The sequence below is a fragment of the Phyllobates terribilis genome, unplaced genomic scaffold (genome assembly GCF_046119375.1).
Source record: "Phyllobates terribilis strain yellow unplaced genomic scaffold, ASM4611937v1 Scaffold_1__5_contigs__length_1240528914, whole genome shotgun sequence".
NCBI classification, from domain to species: Eukaryota; Metazoa; Chordata; class Amphibia; order Anura; family Dendrobatidae; genus Phyllobates; species Phyllobates terribilis.
This window is the reverse complement of record NW_027362761.1, coordinates 363,087,823-363,112,456: the sequence shown is the minus strand read 5'-3', so window position 1 is coordinate 363,112,456 and position 24,634 is coordinate 363,087,823. Positions and strand designations below refer to the sequence as shown.

The 24,634-nt window shown below is 44.4% G+C and overlaps 1 protein-coding gene across 3 annotated transcripts in view; it reads right to left on the bottom strand.

The window, feature by feature from the left end:
* Positions 1–24,341, bottom strand: part of TCTN1 (tectonic family member 1) — a 78,129-nt gene extending 53,788 nt beyond the window's left edge. For all 3 annotated transcript variants that reach the window (XM_073676312.1, XM_073676313.1, XM_073676314.1), the window contains exons 1-4: positions 23,669–24,341; positions 22,414–22,534; positions 7,693–7,820; positions 6,696–6,850 (exon numbers count right to left, since the gene is read on the bottom strand). In XM_073676312.1, coding sequence (XP_073532413.1) covers positions 6,696–6,850; positions 7,693–7,820; positions 22,414–22,534; positions 23,669–24,242 — 978 coding nt within the window. In that variant the 5' untranslated portion in view covers positions 24,243–24,341. The remainder of the gene's footprint in view (positions 1–6,695; positions 6,851–7,692; positions 7,821–22,413; positions 22,535–23,668) is intronic.
* Positions 24,342–24,634: the final 293 nt, after the last annotated feature.

Sequence of the window (24,634 nt, the reverse complement as noted above, 5' to 3'; positions counted from 1 at the left end):
TTTTTTAATGGTACCTGGGTGTGGATGAGACTCTCCTCTCCTCCACACCCGGGTACCATCCGCATATTAGAACGCGCCAATAACGCAAGTACAAATGCTGTCTTGCGGAATTGGCGCGTTCTAATGCAAGTCAATGGCGGCGAAATCGCCGCGTTTCCACAAAATTAAGGCTGAGTTCACACGATGCGTTTTTCATGCGTTTCTGCGGCGTTTTTGCAGTTGCGTAAACGCCACGGAAACGCATGAAAAACGCATGGTAGAAGGGCAGCAATGTTCCCCAATGGAAATCCGCATGTGCTGTGCCCATGATGCGGATTTTTCCGCAGCGTAAACGCTGCGGTCAAAAATCCGCAGCATGTCAATTAATTTTGCGGAAACGCTGCTCTTTTGCCGCCATTGACTTGCATTAGACCGCATGGAATCCGCATCACTGTATATGTTGATGCGCTTTTCATGCGGTCTAATGTGCGGATGGTACCCGGGTGTGGATGAGAGGACTCTCATCCAGACCCAGGTACCAAAAGAATAAAATAAAAAATATATATATTCTCACCTTCTGACGGCCCGCGCTGCGTCCTGCCGGCTTCCCGGGCACTTCGCGTTTGAATGAAGAAGGACCTTCGCTGACGTCAGAGTCATGTGACGGGTCACGTGACGCCGACGTCGGAAGGTCCTAAAGTCTTCACTGCCGGCAGCCGGGACCGATGAAGCAGGACACCGGGGGCCATCAGAGGGTAAAGTATAGATTTATTTTTTGACATCACACACTATATAAATCCATGCCGGCTGCATGGATTTATATAGTGTGAAGTTGACAAGCACTTTCCAAGTGATGCTAAAATCGCTTGGGAAGCGCTTGTCAACCCGCATGCGGAAATGAAAGTGAAGACCGCTTCATTTCCGCATGTCCCTGGCAGGAAACCGCATGTACAATCCGCATGCGTTTTTTCCTGCCAGAGAGATGCAGAAACGCTCAGGAAAAAATCCTGAGCATTTCTGCATCGTGTGCACATACCCTAATTGACATGCTGCGGATTTTTGACCGCAGCGTTAACGCTGCGGAAAAATCCGCATCATGGGCACAGCACATGCGGATTTCCATTGGGGAACATTGCTTCCCTTCTACCATGCGTTTTTCATGCGTTTCCGCGGCGTTTACGCAACTGCAAAAACGCCGCGGAAACGCATGAAATACGCATCGTGTGAACTCAGCCTAACAGGAGAAATTGCACCATACCATTTGTTGTGCAATTCCTCCTGAGTAAGCCAATAATCCATATGGGGAAAAAAACACTGTTTGGGCGCATGACAGGGTTCAGAAAGGAAGGATCACAATTTGACTTTTTGAATGTAAAATTCGCTTGAATAATTAGTGGACACCATGTTGCGTTTGGGGAGCCCCTGATGTGCCTAAACAGTGGAAACCCCGCACAAGTGACACCATTTTGGAAACTAGACCCCTCAGGGAACTTATCTAGGTGTGTGGTGAGCACCTTGAACCGCCAAGTGTTTCACAGAACTTTATAACGTGGAGCCGTGAAATTAAGAAATCTATTTTTTTTCCACAAAAATGTACTTTTACCCCCAATTATTTATTTTCACAAGGGTAACAGGAGAAAAATTTGAAACCCCAAAATTGGTTGTGCAGTTGCTCCCAAGTACGGATATACCCTATATGTAGGGGAAAACTATTGTTTGGGCGCACGGCAGGGCTTGGAAAGGAAGGAGTGACGTTTGGAACGCAGACCTTGAAGTAATGGTCTGCAGGTGTCATGTCACTTTTGAGAGCCCCTGATGTGCCTAAACAGTGGAAAACCCCGACAAGTTACCCCATTTTGGAAACTACACCCCTCAAGGAATTTATCCAGGGGTATTGTGAGCATTTTGAACCTAGAGGTACGGACACAGAATTTGATAACATTAGGTCGTCATACTAAAATTTTCATTTTTTTCAAGAAAATGTAGTTTTAGCCCCAAATTTGTAACTTTTGCAATGGATAATAAAAGAAAACGGACCTCATAATTTGTTATGCTATTTCTCCCGAATGCGATGATGCCCCATATGTCATCAAATTACTGTTAGGCCACACGTCAAGGCTGAGAAGAAAGGAGCACTATTAGTTTGTGGGCGACATTTGCGGAACCCCTAATGTGTCAGAACAGCAGAAAAAAAACAAGTGACCCCATTGTAGAAATTACACATCTCAATGAATTCATCTACTGCTGCAGTGACTATTATGTAACATCAATGCCAGGTTTTATTCTTATGCCAGTTTAGTGCCCATATAATGTGTCCCCATAAAGTGTAGTGCCCCCATACATTTCCTCTGGTGACAGTCACCCCGTAAATTAAGTGCCTTCCCCGCTACAATAACTTACTGCGGTTTTCGCACAGTGGGGCTCAGAAGGAGGGGGCATTTGGATTTGGGAGCGCAGAATTCAATGGATTTTATTTGAGGGGGTGGGAGTCATCGCTTTTCTTGAGTCTTTGTTCTACCAGTAATGTGTGACCCCATATAGTCCCGGTGATAGATGACGGACCTGAGAGGGGGCTGGTTTTATCTGGGATAAATTAGGGGTTTTATTGGTAACATTTTGGGGTACATAATTTTCGATTGCTTCCAGAATAAGGCTGGATCACATTCTTGTGTTCTAAGCTGAGCACTTATGTCGGAGTTTCTGTGTAAATCCCACAAAAATGTGATTCAGATTAAACCCTCAACGGAACCACCCACCACAAAGAGGTAGATGAAGACACTTTGGAGTCCGTTTGACATCTGCTCAGGTGGTTTCCATCTTTTTAGGCGCACACAGATCTGTGGTCATCCACACTTGTGCGCTAAAAAAAAAACAAACCTAAAATTATGGTACGCCGCTGGAACAGAGACCAGTCCAAAGGGACTCCATGGGCCTCACAAGTGAGTGGCTCCATCTGGGTTTTTTGTCTGAATTGTGGTTTTCATGAATTTACATGGAAACCCCAACGTAAGCGCTCAGCGGAGAGCGCAGGATAAACGTGAACAAAGCCTTATTCCGATTTTTTCGGAGGCAGAATGGATAAATAGACAGCACTACCAGAATAGTTCTTATTTTCATTTTTTCACGGTTCACCGTGTGGTATAAGTGATTAGGCGGATTTATTCTTCGGGTTGGTGCGATTACAGCGATACCAGATTTATATGTTTTTTTTTAGGTTTTGTTGCCATCACACGGTAAAAATGCTTTTTTTTTTTTTTTTTTAAGTAAAAAGTTATATTCTGAGAGCTGTAACTTTATTTACCGATTGACAGTGGTATTTAAGGGGTTAATCGGGATACTGCAGGGTGTCAGCTGTCACACGCACAGATGACACTCGCAGGAATTGCCGCCGCTGGGTGGCGCTATTTACTTATTCCACAGCAACGCATTTTAATGGTGCTGTGGAATAAGTACCCTTAATGACCTCCGTAAAAATGAGTTACGGCAGTCGCTGAGTGGTGAAAAAAAATCTAAAGTTAGTAAACTAAGAAAATGGCGCCATTTTCCGAAACCTGTAGCGTCTCCATTTTCTGTCATCTGGGGCGGGGCGAGGGCTTATTTTTTGCTTTGCGCGCTAAGCGGACGTTTTTATTGATATTATTTTGGGGTAAATACGATGTTTTAATCACCTGTTATTGCATTTTATGTTGCGGCGACTAAAAACGTAATTCTGGCGTTTTGATTTTTTTTCTTGTTACGCCACTTACCGATTGGATTAATTAATTAATGGATAATATTGATAGATCAGGCAATTATGAAAGCTGCGATACCAAATATGTTTATTTTTGATTTTTTTTTATTGTTTTATTTTCAATTGGGCGACGTGAACTTTTATATTTTTTTCACATGCATGCTTCAATAGTCTCCATGGGAGACTGAAAGCTGCGATCTTCTGATCGCTTGTGTTAGACATAGAAGGGCTGAAGCCCATCTATGTATTGCAGAAATGCCCATCTGTTATGAACGTCGACCGCTGGGTGGCGCTCATTGCAGATCAGCTATGACAACCACAGGGGTTTGTCATGCCAACCCATCGGCGCCCCGTGATAATGTGACGGGCGCACTGATGGGCGGGTCTTATGACGTGCTTCCGGCACGGCCATATTAAATGCTGCTGTCAGAGATTGACAGTGGCATTTAACATGTTAACAGCCACAGGTGGATCGCGATTCCATCCGAGGCTGTTAGTGGCACATGACAGCTGATCAGATCAGCTGTCATGTGCCTGAAACGATGCAGGCTCAGCGCCGAAACCCACATCAAGGGGAGGGAGGTGATATATCACGTATATATAAGCAATATGTCGTGAAGGGGCACTCCTCATCCTCACTGACATAAGTGCTTTTTCCTAGCTGTATCTTGTTCTAGTATAGCTGGCATTAGTTTTATTATTTCATATGCCACAATATCAATCACAGTATAGATTAACATCACTAAAATGGGACAGCAGGCAAGAAAAAAAAAAATGGGAAAGTTTGAAAACTGCATTGAAGAGACCCTGTCAGCAGGTCAAAATTGGCCACTTTATGCTCTTGTTTTATTCCTGCTGCTCCTCTGAATATTACGTTTTTTTGTTTTTTTTTTAACTCCGCCATACAGCTCTGGAGATATGGATCTTTTTATGCAGTCTTTAGTCAAGGGATCATTGCTCACAGGATTCTCTGGGGGCATGACATTAAGCTGCACCATAAAAAAATAGCAGAGTAAAAAGACCCCGAATATAAAAAAACACAACAATAAAAACAGCATATTCAGAGGAACAGCAGGATAATATAGGAGTACAAACAGGCCACTTTTGATTTGGTGACAAGTCCTCTTAAGGCTGCGTGTCCACTATGCGTTATTTAAGCGTTTCCACAGCAACAATTCTGCCGCGGAAACGCTTAAACGCTTGGTAGAAGGTCTGCCATGTTCCCCAATGATAATCCGTATGTGCTGAGCACATGCTGCGGAAATTTCCACTGCAGATTATCATTGCGGAGAAATCAGCAGCACTACCAATTATTTTGCGTAAGCGCGGAGTTTTTGCCGCCATTGACTTGCATTGAATCGCTTAATATCCGCATGAATACATGTGCACATGCGGATATTAAGCGGTTCAATGTGCGGATGGTACCCGGGTCTGGAGAAGATGAGACTCTCCTCCAGACCCGGGTACCATAGTACCTGTAAAAAAAAGATTTTAAAATAAACATTATACTTACCTTCCGAAGGCCCCCGGTCTCCTTAGCGATGCGTCCTGGCTCCCCGGCAGCTCGCGATGGTCTAAAAGGACCTTCCATTACGTCATTTAGTCATGTGACAGGTCACGCGCCCGCTGGCATCGGCGGTCGAGTGACCTGTCACATGACTAAATGACGTCATGGAAGGTCCTTTTAGACCACCGCGAGCCACCCAACACACCGGACGCACCGGAGGAGACCGAGGGCAATCGGAAGAGGAGTATAATGTTTATTTTTTACCATTCTTTTACTATTAACTTGGTCACACTATATAAATCCATGCCGGTTGCATGGATTTATATTGTGTGACCAAGTTGTCAAGCACTTTCCAAGTGATGCTAAAATCGCCTGGAAAGCGCTTGACAACCCGCATGAGAAATAGCATGTGAAAAATGCTTCACTTCCGCTTGTCCCTGGCAGGAAAACCACATGTACAATCCGCATGCGTTTTTTCTGCCAGGGAGATGCAGAAACGCTCAGGAAAAATCCGGAGCATTTCTGCATCGTGGGCACATAGCCTTAAGTCTATGGGTGCATATTGCATTAGATTAGTAGTAAGGGGATGCATAAGGCTGGTAGCTCTTAAAAGGGCTTTCATGGACAGGCTTTGCACTAGCCATTCTTTTTATAAGATTTCCAATTAATCCTCACCTTCACCCTTTAATTCCTATACAGGAATCTGGATTTATAAAGGACCCTCTGGATTACGTTCATCGAGGTGGTACTGGCTGGTGTAGCAGGTTGGCAGAGAATGGTCAGAAAAGTCGGGTCAGAACCAGGAAGCCAAAAACAGGACAAAGTAGAGAAGCAGACACAGGCTGAGGTCAAGGACTGTTATATACAGGCTAAGTCAGAGCTTTGATTCAGGAGTGAACCTGAGTATCTGTAACCTATAACTGGCAAATGGAAGAAGGGATTCAGGGGTTTAAATAATGGGAGCAAGGCTCACAGAACGTAAATTAATGGGATGACCATATTCAGAAATTAACCCTCAAGCTTCCTGCCTGGATGTCATCACAAGACCTAGAATAAAAAACAGAGCTAATGCATTGCTGCCTGCAATGTGGCGGCGGCCATCAACAGAAGTAAAGGGAGAGCGAGCACAGACATAGATATAACAATAGTTCGATGTAACTTTATTTAACTTAATGAGTCAGGTCATGATTTTTGTTGCTTCCTAATAGAAGTATTACAGGATCTCCTCCACTGTGAAGTGCAGCTCACTTGTAAGTAAAACCGGCCTCACAAACTGAACGGCTCTCTTGTTTTCAAAATGGCAGCTCATGTAGAGACAGGTTACCAGATCTGTCCAAAAATACACCTTACATGGGTTCACAGCAATTCTGAAAACAGGAGAGCTCTTGCAGTCTGTGAGGAAGACTGCGCTAACCGGCCGGCGGCCATTCACCTGTAATACGTATATAGCCCTTTAGATGAGACCAAAACAATATTTACCTCGTACTTCGATGATTTGCGGGCTTCAGCTGAGCCAACAGTAGTTTGTACATCACTTTCAATATTGAAGTCTATTCCACCAAATTCTTCAAAAAGACTGTCAAAGTTTGCCTCTGTTGGATCATCTGGGGTTATGAATGATAATGCTGGCTGGTCTAGAACAACAATTATTAAAATATATAGAAATCATTTTAAGAGTAAGCTGTTATTAGAAAGAGGTCTTAAAGGGGTTGAGCCACGAACAAAAGTACATTTTAATCAAAAAATCTTGGAATAATAATAAGTTTCACAATTGGATGTGTTTAAAAAAATGTTCCTGTGCTGAGATAATCTTATAAATGTGCCCCTGCTGTGTACTGTGTAATGGCTGTGTCTGACCGCATACGGAACACGGTCGGATCATACCACATCTCCTGGGCAGGGGAGGAAGCAAAAGAGTATACAGACAGGACAGCACGGGATCACAGACGATTCTTTTTTTGAGGTAAAACATTGCTTACCAGTGAAATGTTTTACCTCACAGAAAGGATCACAGCTGATTCTATGTTGTCCTGTCTGTATACTCTTTTGCCTCCTCCCCTGCCCAGGAGATGTGATATGATCAGACCATGTTCCTGTATGGTCAGACACAGCCATTACACAGTACACAGCAGGGGCACATTTATAAGATTATCTCAGCACAGGGACATTTTATTTAAACACATCCAATTGTGGAACTTATTTTTATTACAAATTGATGAAAATGAACTTTAAGTAACTAGCTAATTAGTTTCATAGTCAAGTGAATGCGAAACTACAGTCATTCCCAATATTGCAAATTATCACCTATTCTTATCACCAAAAATACCCCACCGTAACATAGCGGTGGCCATGCATGTACTCCAAATAATTCAGTTCTGCTCCCTGGTTTTGAACTGTCAGATGCTACTTGCTCTGTGAATGGATACAGTTTTATAACCTTTATATTTGCAATCTTTCTGATTCCAGCAACACTCACAGTTTGTGGAATGGATGCAGAAAATATTTGGGTTGACTATTTCCACAGTTTCCATTACTCTTTGAGGAACTTTTGAAGAACTGATTGAATACAGAACGGCTTCACGTTTGCACAACTCGCTGTCTCCACTGTAAAAATAAAAATACATAAAACATTACAATGAGGAAAAAAATATATATGAACACTTCGGTGTCTTCAAATATTTTATTACAGAAATTGTGTCAAAGACAAAACTTGTCTGTAAGCCTTTTTAAAATATATTCATGACAAAGAAAAGGCTCTGCATGAGCCAGTACCAAGACCCAGCATGTAAAAGTGGCTCCGGATTTGGCATTTATGGCCAGTCTATGCAGTATATGATTGGCTATTAAATAGCTGGCATGACTTGCAAACTTTCCTCGCGGAGGCTGTAGTAAGACAAAGCAACAGCCTGATGAACAATACTCTATAAAAAAAATAAATAAATAAATAAAAAAGTGCCACTCCTGCGCTGATGTTCCTTGGTTCTCTACCTGTGTCTGGTATGACATACCACTGCTGTTGGCATAAAAGCAGTCATCAACCCTGGCATGTAAATAAAAAGAGGCAAGAGGCCACAGAATCATCGGTATTGGACCGGTGGGGGATTAACAAGTTAGTATTGAGTCTTTTTTTAATATTCTATTGTCAGTTTTTTCCTTTTTTTGCCTTGAAGCACACCTTTTATTTTTTGAGTACCATGTACATGGATAATAAACTGTCACACTGATCTCGGCTGGTGGAAAAATTAGCAAATAACCAGATTCAATGTAAGAATGAACAATCTGAGCTCATCAGTTCATTGTAAAGATAAGCAGATTTCCAGCGAAATATCTGTATGTTACTTAAGTGTAGCAGTATTTATATAGAGGACCTTTCTCCAGTTTGAGCGGGTCAGTCTGGTCACATCATGGAATAGTGGCTGCAAAGCTGAGTAAAAAGTAGCTTTCATTTTTTTTTTTTTTTTTTTTTATTTCTCCGCTTCATTAAGGAGATATTAGCTTGTAACATTTAGGTTAGAATTTATGATAAGCCCAATGTCGCGTCACCATAGGATTCTTGTCTAGGGGCGGTTACCTTTTTCCCCTGCATGACATTGACCAATCATAAGCAAGAGGAGCCATGAAGGGGGAAAAAGAAAACTGAAAACACTGAAAGTGTTGTACAAAGAGTATCGGATACGCTTTATTTCAATTGCCCTATCCGTTCCAGACCATTTGCACGGATACCAGCAGCAGGAACATTTTGTTTAAACACATCCAATTGTGAAACTTATTTTTATTCCAAGATCTATTGATTAAAATATACTTTTGTTCATAGCACATCCCCTCTAAGAAACTAGCTAATTAGTTTCATAAGTGAATGGGAAACTTTCAGGATTGTCAAACAGCAGGATTGTCAGTGAGTGTGTTGAGATACTCTGCAGTTCGGATTCATTCACTCACTTTTTGGACAATTTTAACTCCAGACTACTAAGCTAGTAAGTAGGACATGTAATAACCAGTATACTCAGCTGTTATAGTCAGAGATATAGAGGTGGAACCACAGCGCACATTACAATTTTTGTTTATTGATTCTCCTATCCCTATTGGCATAGGTTTGGTGGTCCCTTGACACTTGTTACAGGAGTGGTGCATACACCTGGGTGGGAGCGCCAGTTTTTACTGTCCATTTAACAGTTTTTGTTTATTGGACTTAATATAAGTTTCTATGAATGTTCAATGATCCAACATATTTTGATGATCCAGAACATGTCGGTTTTCATTGATGGATTTAAACAAGTTTATTGGAGATAGATATATTATATCCAGCAGAAGCCTATAAAAAAAAAGTAGCTGATTTGACTGCCACCTTGTGGCCTAGAAGAAGCGTTCAATCAAAAAAGACTGATTACATGTTACACATATATCATAGAGGCATTAATTACTGGGTGAGCTCTGCTGATAGATTGTAGTGACCGGTGTTCCAGCTGTGTTCCTGACAATTTCTGTCAATGCCTGTTTGGCTTGACCATGAACTGCCTGATAGCTCTGCCACTAGTCATTGACAGAACTCCTGGATTCCACCCAGTTTTGTTTTATTGCGTAATTGGTTCCTATTTTGTCTTTGTCCCTGTCTCTCTGGTTCTGACCCGGCTCGTTTAGATTTTCTTCCACTTGCTCCACTGGTCAGCAACTACTCTATGGGCGCAGCTCAGCATCCTCGTGAAGGCCAGATTCCTGTATAAGGCCACGGCCCCACTATCAGTATTTGGTCAGTATTTTTTCTCAGGAGTGGGAGCCAAAACCAGGAGTGGGTGATAAATGCAGAATTGGTGCACTTGTTTCTATTATACTCTTTGGCTATGTGCCCACGATGCAGATTTAAAGCAGAAATTTCCTGAGCATTTCTGAATCTCCCTGTCAGAAAAAAAAGCATGCGGATCTCACATGCATTTTTTCTGCGTTTTTTCAGCGTTTCTACAAGCGTTTTTCCAAGCGATTTTGAGCATCACTTGGAAAAGGGCTTGACAAGTTAGTCACACATTATAAATCCATTCAACTGGCATGGATTTATATTGTGTGACCAACTTAGAGGAAATTTCTACTTCAAATGCTGCATCTAAAGTAAAAAAAAAAAAAAAAAAATCTTATATTCACCTCTCCGGCGGCCCCCAGTCTCCTCCTAGCAGCGTCCTCTCCATGGCGTTTGCGCGGTGTACTGGAAGGACCTGCGGTGACGTCATTTAGTCAGCTGATGGTCACGCGACCATCACCTGATCGCTGATGTCAGTGGTCGCGTGACCATCAGCTGACTAAATGATGTCACCGCAGGTCCTGGCAGAACACCGCGGGCCGTCGAGGAGAGAGGACGCCGCCGGGAGCAGGCTGAATATGAATATTTTTTTTTATTTTTTACTTTATAATTCTTTTTTTTTTAACTACAGGTACTATGGTACCCAGGTCTGGAGGAAAATCTCCTTCTCCAGACCCAGGTACCATCCGCGCATTGAACCGCATAACATCTGCATGTATACGGTTCAATGCAAGTCAATGGGCGTGATTTTGCCACAAAATCGCACAATAAATGGTTGTGCTGCGGATTTTTTCACAATGATAATCCGCAGCGGAAATTTCCGCAGCATGTGCACAGCACATGCAGATTATCATTGGGATACATCCCAGACCTCTTACCAAGCGATTTTAATGCGCTTCTGTGGCAGAAATGCTGCAGCGGAAAAACCTTAAAAGGGGTATTCCCATCTCCAAGTTTCTATCCTAATATGTAGTCGGTATAATAATCATATTAGCAAATACCTCCAATTAGAAATGTAGTATAGTTTTTCTGATTCGCTATGTTTCTTTCCTCATGTGCAGGCATTGCAGGACCTTGGGTATCCATGGTTACGACCACTAGCAACTAGCTGTCACTATATCAGTGGACGTAACCATGGATACCTAAGGTCCTGCATTGCCTGCACATGAGGTAAGAGAGATAGCGAATCAGAAAAACTATACTACATTTCTAATTGGAAGTATTTGCTAATGTTATTATTATTACACCTATTACATATTGGGATAGGATCTTGGAGATGGGAATAACCCTTTAAAATCCACATCGTGGGCACACAGCCTTTCTCTTTCACCTGGTTTTGGCTCCCACTCCTGAGAAAAAATACTGACCGAATGCTGAACAAATACTGATAGTGGGGCCCTGGCCTAAAGGTGAAAACTAGGTTGCTTGCACAACATCTGTTCATGGAAGCCCACTATTGAGTCGACAGATTCCTTAGACAGTTTTGTTTTTTGCTTTTTTATTAATAACACAATGATTCCTGGCCCCTCCAGTTGTACACTGCAGATTTTTCATCCACCAGCAGAGGCTTGTTTACATGTGGGATTCAAGGGAATATTTTAATATTTTTTCTATTGTTAAGTAAAAGTGTAATATAGGAAAGACATAAAATTATTAAATGGGGTGTCCACTACTAGCCTCCTCTGTTTAACCAGTTCAGGACAGGGCCATCTTTGCCGATCCTGACTGGGCACATTTTCAGGATTTCTTTATGTACATCCACTTTTAAAGACTCTAACATTATTTCTTGTTCAGAAATTCAAAGAATTTTAGCCTTTTTTCTTCACATTCTATGAAGTTAGTTTTTATTAATATTTTATATTCCTTTTTTTGCATAGATCGGGGGAAAATGTAAAGAAGAATAGGAAATACAAGGCTATTATTTACATTTTTAGGAGTAAAGGACAGTTGAAAAAAAAATGTAAAATTGCTTTACCGTTTCTGTAGAAATTATTTTTATTCATTGGACATATATTTTTTTTTTATAGGCGCGGGAGCTAGAAACAATGATTCAGAATAGTGGTATGTCTTTTTTTTTAGTTTTGTTTTATTTTACTTTATTTATTTTTTTCTTTTATTTCCCACACTGTGCTCCCAATAAGATCTTAAAAGGCCTTTGAGAGGGAGGCAGGAAGAGGGTTGGGGGGCAAATTAAATTTTTTTTATTTTTTTATTGCTAACATTCCAGCCCCGGTTACAGGGGAAATCCACCCTCCTGTCAGAATAGTACACCAGGGTGGGTGTTATAGGACCTGGCAGTTCCTACTCCCTCCATACACCCAGCAATCACATAATCATTGGGTTTGAAGAATGAAGAGGTGTCAGTGCTTCCTAATCTGAGCACCCAGCGCTTGTTCAGTGCTGCCTATACAGTGATCAGGAAGGCAGAGGAGGTAATAAACCATCTCTGCCTTCTCTACAGGAAGTATGGCTGTATGTCTGACAGCTGACCGTTTGCCCCTGCAGGATCTTATACAAGCACCTTACTCTACATTGCTGTTTTAGAATGTCAGTGCAGAGTAAAGAGAGGACCAGCCAGACATTTAAAGTGTATGGTTGGTCTGGAACTGGTTAATCAATCAGGGGCCTCATAGTAAATAGAAAAAAAAAAATGTACACTAGCCTCCTACAACAGCACCATTCCAGCAATGTCGGGTAATGTGACATTGTTGTATAACATGTGTAGCACCCCGAGGGCTCGGCTGCTACAGGGGTATTGCACCTCGAACCAGAGGTGTGATATTCCACTCCCGGGTAAGGATGGAGTGTGGACTAGGGCTCGTTAGGCTGCATGCACCACACACACCCCATTTCCGAGGGACAGCTCAACGGTGCTCCCACAGAAGTGCAGGCACAACAGCTTCTGTCCCTGGCTGGAGTGGGGAGGGGGAGGAAAACCTAGTGGTGTAGGAGCAGATAGGGGTGGGTCTCTGGGCATAGGTAGGAGCCCATTGGTTGCTAGTCACCTGGGCTCGGGTGTTAGAAAGAGGTATATAAGGTGGGCACCATCTTAGGACAGTAGTCAGTCCAGTCAGGAGGAGAAGAGAGAAGGAGAGTTCAGCCAGGAGGGCTGACAGGGAGCTGTGGCTCAGTCTGGGCCCAGCTCCACAAGGCAGGCCTGAAAAGGAGGCCAGAGCCAGAGGAGAGGAACAGAAACAGCAAGGAACTGGAACAGAAAGGAAACAAGGAACAGCACATTAAGAGAGGCTCAGGGACACGAGAGAAGAAGGAACCCCATAGGCCCAGGAGATTGCGGGTGAAGGGTTGGCAGAGCAGGGTACTGGAACCCAAATTGGTGGAGGCAACAAATTCCTCAGCCAAAGACCGGAGGTTGTGACCAAATCTTGGTGCGACCCCTCACTACATCCACCAGGAAAGCATACCACATAGGGTCAGGGAAACCGGAGATAGGTTTCGCCAAGAGAAGGCCCGAGGAAGCTGGACAAAGGTGGGTCACTGGTGGGGACGGCCAGAGAAAGGAAGAGAAGGGAGCCCTGTGCCAAGCTCTGGAATTGCCTGGGAGTTGGTCGAGCCCCTTGCCTGGTGGACGCAGCACGGCTTGGGCAGTCACCGCCGGTACCGAGGTGACTAGGACCAGTAAAGAACTGTGAGTAAAGCATTGGAAACTGCAACCACACGTCTCTGTGTTTCATCGCCGCACCAGCACCATTAGTACTGGGACGCTCACACCATCACTCCCATCATCCACACTAGCTGCCCTGAGGCAATACTTCTCCCGTGGGGAGTTATCACATACTTGGCTGCGCATACAACACCAGCCTCAGCGGTCTGCAGCGCAGCGGCGGTCCCCACTGACCGCAATCCACGGGTGGAGTAGTCAGACACTTATTATAACACTAAGACTGCCACTGGTTTGACCACCCTGGGCACGGACCGGGTCACCGCCACGGAAGACTACAACCCCCAGCGATCCGGCTCCGGGTACTCCCGCACACGTGCATCCACAACACAGGCCCAGGGGGTGTGTCACATGACCGTTGCAGCTCATCAACAGTCAGAGAGGATGACAGAAAAGGCTGCAGCTAGTCAGCAGCTGCTGATTGCCTGCAGCAGACCCTTGTGACAAAAAGTCAGTCACCCACTGGGAACAGCAACGATAACATCTCAAACTGCACCAATGCAGGAGGTGAGTATTCATTCTCTTTATTTTCTATGGGTCCGAGAAGAGTTTAAGGTGGGGTTGCACAGTAGTGGGCAATCCCTTTAAAACTACTTCTGGAGACCACGACCCCACCTTTGGAAAGCACTTATCACTGTGTCAAAATTGTCAACGTCTTCTTGTTAAAGACCATAAAAATTAGCACTAAACAAAAAGTGCCCATATCTCTGGAACCGTATGACAGATATAAAATATAACTGGCAAGTCACAAAAAAACATAGAACTCTTCATATAATCTTTATGGAGCCCAGTAATCTAAACCTTTTTGTTCTGTGAAAATTACAACTTCTTCTGTCTTAGTAAAAGTCTGTTCCTCCTTCACTGAAACACGGTGGAACGAATATATTGGGAGGGACCACAGTCTCCTGTGATGTTCTCCAGCAGCCCTGTCTCATGCTGGATTCCATCCGTGCCCATACTGCAGCACTGCCCACAGAGACACAGACACTGTAGAGCGGGGGCACTGCAGAGGGGACCTCCCCAAATCATACATCCGCTCGCAGCCTGGACTGAGCAGAGTACGGATAGAGCAGAGCAATACACATCTACTAGAGTACGGATAGTGCAGAGCAATACACATCTACTGGAGTACGGATAGTGCAGAGCAATACACATCTACTGGAGTACGGATAGTACAGAGCAATACACATCTACTGGAGTACGGATAGTACAGAGCAATACACATCTACTGGAGTACGGACAGAACAGAGCAATACACATCTACTGGAGTACGTACAGAGCAGAGCAATACACATCTACTGGAGTATGGACAGAGAAGAGCAATACACATCTACTGGAGTATGAACAGTGCAGAGCAATACACATCTACTGGAGTATGAACAGTGCAGAGCAATACACATCTACTGGAGTATGAACAGTGCAGAGCAATACACATTACTGGAGTATGGACAGAGAAGAGCAATACACATCTACTGGAGTACGGACAGTGCAGAGCAATACACATCTAATGGAGTACGGACAGTACAGAGCAATACACATCTACTGGAGTACGGACAGAACAGAGGAATACACATCTACTGGAGTACGGATAGTGCAGAGCAATACACATCTACTGGAGTACGGATAGAGCAGAGCAATACACATCTACTGGAGTACGGATAGTGCAGAGCAATACACATCTAATGGAGTACGGACAGAGAAGAGCAATACACATCTACTGGAGTATGGACAGTGCAGAGCAATACACATCTACTGGAGTACGGATAGTGCAGAGCAATACACATCTACTGGAGTACGGACAGAACAGAGCAATACACATCTACTGGAGTACGGATAGTACAGAGCAATACACATCTACTGGAGTACGGACAGAACAGAGCAATACACATCTACTGGAGTACAGACAGAACAGAGGAATACACATCTACTGGAGTTCAGACAGAACAGAGGAATACACATCTACTGGAGTAAGGACAGTACAGCACCATACATATCTACTGGAGTACAGACAGAACAGAGCAATACACATCTACTGGAGTATGGACAGTGCAGAGCAATACACATTACTGGAGTACGTACAGAGCAGAGCAATACACATCTACTGGAGTACGGACAGAACAGAGGAATACACATCTACTAGAGTAGGGACAGAGAAGAGCAATACACATCTACTGGATTACGGACAGAACAGAGCAATACACATCTAATGGAGTATGGACAGTGCAGAGCAATACACATCTACTGGAGTACGGACAGAACAGAGCAATACACATCTAATGGAGTACAGACAGAACAGAGCAATACACATCTACTGGAGTACGGATAGTACAGAGCAATACACATCTACTGGAGTACGGACAGAACAGAGCAATACACATCTAATGGAGTACGGACAGAACAATACACATCTACTGGAGTACGGATAGTACAGAGCAATACACATCTACTGGAGTACGGACAGTACAGAGCAATACACATTACTGGAGTACAGACAGAGAAGAGCAATACACATCTAATGGAGTGCAGACAGAACAGAGCAACACACATCTACTGGAGTACGGATAGAGCAGAGCAATACACCTACTGGAGTACGGACAGAACAGAGCAATACACATCTACTGGAGTACGTACAGAGCAGAGCAATACACATCTACTGGAATACGGATAGAGCAGAGCAATACACATCTACTGGAGTACGGATAGTACAGACAGAACAGAGCAATACACATCTACTGGAGTACGGAAAGAACAGAGCAATACACATCTACTGGAGTACGGAAAGAACAGAGCAATACACATCTAATGGAGTACGGAAAGAACAGAGCAATACACATCTACTGGAGTATGGATAGAGCAGAGCAATACACATCTACTGGAGTACGGATAGAACAGAGCAATACACATCTACTGGAGTACGGATAGAACAGAGCAATACAAATCTACTGGAGTACGGACAGTACAGAGCAATACACATCTACTGGAGTACGGACAGAACAGAGCAATACACATCTAATGGAGTACAGACAGAACAGAGCAATACACATCTACTGGAGTACGGATAGTACAGAGCAATACACATCTACTGGAGTACGGACAGAACAGAGCAATACACATCTAATGGAGTACGGACAGAACAATACACATCTACTGGAGTACGGATAGTACAGAGCAATACACATCTACTGGAGTACGGACAGTACAGAGCAATACACATCTACTGGAGTAAGGACAGTACAGCACAATACACATCTACTGGAGTACTGACAGTACAGAGCAATACACATCTACTGGAGTACGGATAGAGCAGAGCAATACACATCTACTGGAGTACGTACAGAGCAGAGCAATACACATCTACTGGAGTACGGACAGAGCAGAGCAATACACATCTACTGGAATACGGACAGAGCAGAGCAATACACATCTACTGGAATACGGACAGAGCAGAGCAATACACATCTACTGGAGTACGGACAGAGCAGAGCAATACACATCTACTGGAATACGGACAGAACAGAGCAACACACATCTACTGGAGTATGGACAGTGCAGAGCAATACACATTACTGGAGTACGTACAGAGTAGAGCAATACACATCTACTGGAGTACGGACAGAAAAGAGCAACACACATCTACTGGAATACGGATAGAGCAGAGCAATACACATCTACTGGAGTACGGATAGAACAGAGCAATACACATCTAATGGAGTACGGACAGTACAGACAGAACAGAGCAATACACATCTACTGGAGTACGGAAAGAACAGAGCAATACACATCTACTGGAGTACGGATAGAGCAGAGCAATACACATCTACTGGAGTACGGATAGAACAGAGCAATACACATCTACTGGAGTACGGATAGTACAGAGCAATACACATCTACTGGAGTACGGATAGTACAGAGCAATACACATCTACAGGAGTACGGATAGAGCAGAGCAATACACATCTACAGGAGTACGGATAGAGCAGAGCAATACACATCTAATGGAGTACGTTCAGTGCAGAGCAATACACATCTACTGGAGTACGGATAGAGCAGAGCAATACACATCTACTGGAGTACGTACAGAGCAGAGCAATACACATCTAATGGAGTACGTTCAGTGCGGAGCAATACACATCTACTGGAGTACGGACAGAACAGAGCAATACACATCTACTGGAGTACGGACAGAACAGAGCAACACACATCTACTGGAATACGGATAGAGCAGAGCAATACACATCTACTGGAGTAAGGACAGTGCAGAGCAATACACATCTACTGGAGTAAGGACAGTGCAGAGCAATACACATCTACTGGAGTACGGACAGTACAGAGCAATACACATCTACTGGAGTACGGACAGAACAGAGCAATACACATCTACTGGAGTACGGACAGAACAGAGCAATACACATCTACTGGAGTACGGACAGAACAGAGCAATACACATCTACTGGAGTACGGACAGAACAGAGCAATACACATCTACTGGAGTACGGACAGAACAGAGCAATACACATCTACTGGAGTACGGATAGAGCAGAGCAATACACATCTAATGGAGTACATTCAGTGCAGAGCAATACACATCTACTGGAGTACTGACAGTACAGAGCAATACACATCTACTGGAGTACGGATAGAGCAGAGCAATACACATCTACTGGAGTACGGACAGTACAGAGCAATACACATCTACTGGAGTACGGACAGTACAGAGCAATACACATCTACTGGAGTACGGACAGAACAGAGCAATACACATCTACTGGAGTACGGACAGAACAGAGCAATACACATCTACTGGAGTACGGACAGAACAGAGCAATACACATCTACTGGAGTACGGACAGAACAGAGCAATACACATCTACTGGAGTACGGACAGAACAGAGCAATACACATCTACTGGAGTACGGATAGAGCAGAGCAATACACATCTAATGGAGTACATTCAGTGCAGAGCAATACACATCTACTGGAGTACTGACAGTACAGAGCAATACACATCTACTGGAGTACGGATAGAGCAGAGCAATACACATCTACTGGAGTACGTACAGAGCAGAGCAATACACATCTACTGGAGTACGGACAGAGCAGAGCAATACACATCTACTGGAATACGGACAGAGCAGAGCAATACACATCTACTGGAGTACGGACAGAGCAGAGCAATACACATCTACTGGAGTACGGACAGAACAGAGCAATACACATCTAATGGAGTGCAGACAGAACAGAGCAACACACATCTACTGGAGTACGGATAGAGCAGAGCAATACACATTACTGGAGTACGTACAGAGCAGAGCAATACACATCTACTGGAGTACGAACAGAAAAGAGCAACACACATCTACTGGAATACGGATAGAGCAGAGCAATACACATCTACTGGAGTACGGATAGAACAGAGCAATACACATCTAATGGAGTACGGACAGTACGGAAAGAACAGAGCAATACACATCTACTGGAGTATGGATAGAGCAGAGCAATACACATCTACTGGAGTACGGAAAGAACAGAGCAATACACATCTACTGGAGTATGGATAAAGCAGAGCAATACACATCTACTGGAGTACGGATAGAACAGAGCAATACACATCTACTGGAGTACGGATAGTACAGAGCAATACAAATCTACTGGAGTACGGACAGTACAGAGCAATACAAATCTACTGGAGTAAGGACAGTACAGCACAATACACATCTACTGGAGTACGGATAGAACAGAGCAATACACATCTAATGGAGTACGGACAGTACAGACAGAATAGAGCAACACACATCTACTGGAGTACGGATAGAGCAGAGCAATACACATCTACTGGAGTACGTACAGAGCAGAGCAATACACATCTACTGGAGTACGGACAGAGCAGAGCAATACACATCTACTGGAGTACGGACAGAGCAGAGCAATACACATCTACTGGAGTACGAATAGAGCAGAGCAATACACATCTACTGGAGTACGGATAGAACAGAGCAATACACATCTACTGGAGTACGGATAGAACAGAGCAATACACATCTACTGGAGTACAGACAGAACAGAGCAATACACATCTACTGGAGTACGGATAGTACAGAGTAATACACATCTAATGGCATACGGATAGTGCAGAGCAATACACATCTAATGGAGTACGGATAGTGCAGAGCAATACACATCTACTGGAGTATGTATAGAGCAGAGCAATACACATCTACTGGAGTACGGACAGAACAGAGCAATGCACATCTACTGGAGTACGGACAGAACTGAGCAATACACATCTACTGGAGTAAGGACAGTACAGCACCATACATATCTACTGGAGTATGGACAGTGCAAAGCAATACACATCTACTGGAGTATGGACAGTGCAGAGCAATACACATCTACTGGAGTACGGACAGAACAGAGGAATACACATCTACTGGAGTACGGACAGAACAGAGCAACACACATCTACTGGAGTACGGACAGAACAGAGGAATACACATCTACTGGAGTACGGACAGAGAAGAGCAATACACATCTACTGGAGTACGGACAGAGAAGAGCAATACACATCTACTGGAGTACGGACAGTGCAGAGCAATACACATCTACTGGAGTACGGACAGAACAGAGCAATACACATCTACAGGAGTACGGATAGTACAGCGCAATACACATCTAATGGCATACGGACAGAACAGAGCAATACACATCTACTGGAGTACGGATAGAGCAGAGCAATACACATCTACTGGAGTACGGATAGAACAGAGCAATACACATCTACTGGAGTACGGATAGTGCAGAGCAATACACATCTAATGGAGTACGGATAGTGCAGAGCAATGCACATCTACGGGAGTACGGACAGAACAGAGGAATACACATCTACTGGAGTGCAGACAGAACAGAGCAATACACATCTACTGGAGTACGGACAGAACAGAGCAATACACATCTACTGGAGTACGGATAGAGAAGAGCAATACACATCTACTGGAGTACGGATAGAGAAGAGCAATACACATCTACTGGAGTACGGATAGAACAGAGCAATACACATCTACTGGAGTACGGATAGTACAGAGCAATACACATCTACTGGAGTACGGATAGTACAGAGCAATACACATCTACTGGAGTACGGATAGAGCAGAGCAATACACATCTACTGGAGTACGGACAGTACAGAGCAATACACATCTACTGGAGTACGGACAGTACAGAGCAATACACATCTACTGGAGTACGGACAGTACAGAGCAATACACATCTACTGGAGTACGGATAGAACAGAGCAATACACATCTAATGGAGTACGGACAGTACAGACAGAATAGAGCAACACACATCTACTGGAGTACGGATAGAGCAGAGCAATACACATCTAATGAAGTACGTTCAGTGCGGAGCAATACAGATCTAATGGAGTACGGATAGAACAGAGCAATACACATCTACTGGAGTACGGATAGAGCAGAGCAATATACATCTACTGGAGTACGGATAGAGCAGAGCAATATACATCTACTGGAGTAAGGACAGTGCAGAGCAATACACATCTACTGGAGTACGGACAGAACAGAGCAATACACATCTACTGGAGTACGGATAGAACAGAGCAATACACATCTAATGGAGTACGGACAGTACAGACAGAATAGAGCAACACACATCTACTGGAGTACGGATAGAGCAGAGCAATACACATCTACAGGAGTACGGACAGAACAGAGCAATACACATCTACTGGAGTACGGACAGTACAGAGCAATACACATCTACTGGAGTACGGACAGTACAGAGCAATACACATCTACTGGAGTACGGACAGTACAGAGCAATACACATTTACTGGAGTACGGACAGTACAGAGCAATACACATCTACTGGAGTACGGACAGAACAGAGCAATACACATCTACTGGAGTACGGACAGAAGAGAGCAATACACATCTACTGGAGTACGGACAGAGCAATACACATCTACTGGAGTACGGACAGAGCAATACACATCTACTGGAGTACGCTTGGCTTGAAGTCCAACGTCATGCAAACAAACGCCTTCTGATGGTTTGTGTAGACACTGTTTGCCGCCTTAGGCTTGGTAAGTGATGTCTAATTTCACTTGCAGTACAGAACGGATCAATATGCACCATTCTTCTAATCTGACAATCCGTCCGTGCAGAGGATCGCCTCTGTGCTGCCATGCCAGTTCATCGTTGCTCTCCCAACTTTTGGGGCGTACAACAAGGATCTGCGCTGACATCTTGACCTACACGGGATGCGATCTGCTGGAGTGATATACCAAGGTCTCTTCGTTCAAGGATTCTGTCCCGCTCAGTTTATGACAAGTGGCGATAACTGTTACACAGGAGGCATCATACAATCATCCCACAGCACTTGATCCAATTATTGAGGTTTCATGTGGCTAAAAAAAAAAATGTGCTTTCAATCTGGATTTTATGTCCCTCCTACATGCTGCAGATCTGGGCTAGATGCTTGAAAATGAAATCGTTTCCATATCTTTGTGACACCCGATACTTCCTCGATTTACATAACCTCATGTTCGGGAGTGTACAATTATACATACACAAACACCATTCAGTATGACAGGCAGCCTGGAGTCTGACATTTATCCAATTACAATAACAATCCAGAGTAATGTCTGTACTGCTCCATACAGTTCAGCACTCAGGACTGTAAAATAAAAATGAACCCATCACTGTCTTACTTACGTTACGACAGGGACGGAGCATTCGGAGAAGACACTGAAGTCAGCGGCGCTGCAGTCAGGATCGCAGCAGCAGTTGGCATTGCACTCATCCAACAGCAGGTCACAAACACACAGGCTGGAGACTAAGGAGAACAAGAGTCCATGATCAGCACAGAGACTTAGAGTTTTGCCCTATTATGATGACAGATCCTTTTTACTTTTGTGATTTATACTGATGATAAGGACTGATTGATGTTATCTGGTAACGGACTGGAAAAGGTATGGAAACTGAGGTCAATTTGTAATAAATGTGTGAGCCAGGCTGCATAGACTTCAAGGAGCTTCTGACAGCTACGGAGGTGTGTGGTGAGATAAAGAGGACACATCACCTGCTCTACCAGATGTTTTAGGAAATATTTGCATTTTTCATCATCATACTTCTAGATCATATTTACTTAGAATACTGCATTGTGCTGGTCCTCTGTTATTCCTCCTGGAAATGTCTGAATAAACAAACAATAATTCTTGTTAAAGACACATGTTCGTTACAGCCAGGCTAACACTGGAAGCATTGGGTGTATAAAGTGACACTGACCAAGGACACCCCACCACCGGCTGGTAACACCCAGTTTATTCATACATTTGTAGGAGGAATAACAGAGGGACAGCACTGTGCAGATTTCTATTAAAAAAAAAAAAAAAAGTTAATCTTGAATTGTTAAATTGTAGGAAATTCTATAATTTACACAACAAGTTTGGGGGAAAAGGGTAATTAGTCCAGATTCAAGGGGCGATCTCACAACTGACATGTACAGCAAATTCCCAGGAAATGACAGAAATGTTTGATAGATGGGAGTCCCACATCAAAGTTAAAAGCGCAGCACCTAGGCGTCCACCTCTCCGGTCACTGCCCCTGGGGGAACCAGTAAGCACGCTGGATCAGGAGACCCTCATACTGGACATAAATATGGGTCCCAGACTTAGGAGCCAATTCTGACATATCCTGTGAAGATCCGTAAATCTCAGCTGTGACACTGGAAGGATCTGATGATAAAAACCACAATGTAAATCTGCCCCATCCTGGTACCCCAGAAATGGTGATCTCCCCCTAGTGGTGAAATCCTGCAAACAGAAAGCAGAAAGCAGTAAGGGACTGAAAATCTGTGACAAGGACTAAATCCACAGTGGAGATTGCTGCACCCATTAAGCACCAGAACCCTGAAGTCATTTCTATCACCCAGCACACGGGTGCCCGTGTACAGGGCAGGGCTGCTCACCGGGGGTCACCAGGGGCCGGATGGAGCGGGGCTCCGGGAGCTCAGGGGGGCCCGGGGCCTGTACAGTCACTGGAGGGGACGACATGGAGGTCAGATCTCCTGGTGCCTCCGATCGCGGGTCCCAAGGCACAGGCTCAGCACTGGTGGAGTCTCCGGTGCCGGCGTCAGGACTGGTATGCTCTCCGGTGCCGCGGTCAGGACTGGTGGAGTCTCCGGTGCCGGGGTCAGGACAGGTATGCTCTCCGGTGCCGGGGTCAGGACTGGTGGAGTCTCCGGTGCCGGGGTCAGGACTGAGATAATCTCCTGTGCCGGGGTCAGGACAGGTATGCTCTCCGGTGCCGGGGTCAGGACTGGTGGAGTCTCCGGTGCCGGGGTCAGGACTGAGATAATCTCCTGTGCCGGGGTGAGAGGTGGGAGCCCCCTCCGTAGTGTCACTGCCCAGCAGATCGCCGAGCTCGGTTCCATTGTCGGCAGGTGAATACTCAGCAGCCGGATGATCAGTGGCAGAGGCCGCCGCCGCCCCGCACACCGCAGCCACTAGCAGCCCCAGCACACAGCGCTGACATACAGCCATGTCGGAGACCTGTGCCGCGTTGTTATAAACAACAACGCTCCTGCCCGGCTCCAGGAAGTGACGGTAAAATCCTTCCTGCTCCTCAGGAGAGTAGTCTGTAAGAGCAAGATAGAGAGTAAACCGAGAAAGTCCAGGACTCCTACTGCAATGTGCAGCGCCATCCTGTGGCAGCCTCCACTTCCCTGAGATAATTACTAACAGGAGGAACAATAAAATCCTTCTGTTTTACTGATCACAAATACCCCATCTTATAGTGTCAGGTATAGGTCCCCTCACCCATTATTGGCAGGTAGAATAGTGACAGACCTCACACTACACATAGAGGACAGGTAGAGAGTGACGGACCCCACACTACACATGGAGGGCAGGTAGAGAGTGACGGACCCCCACAC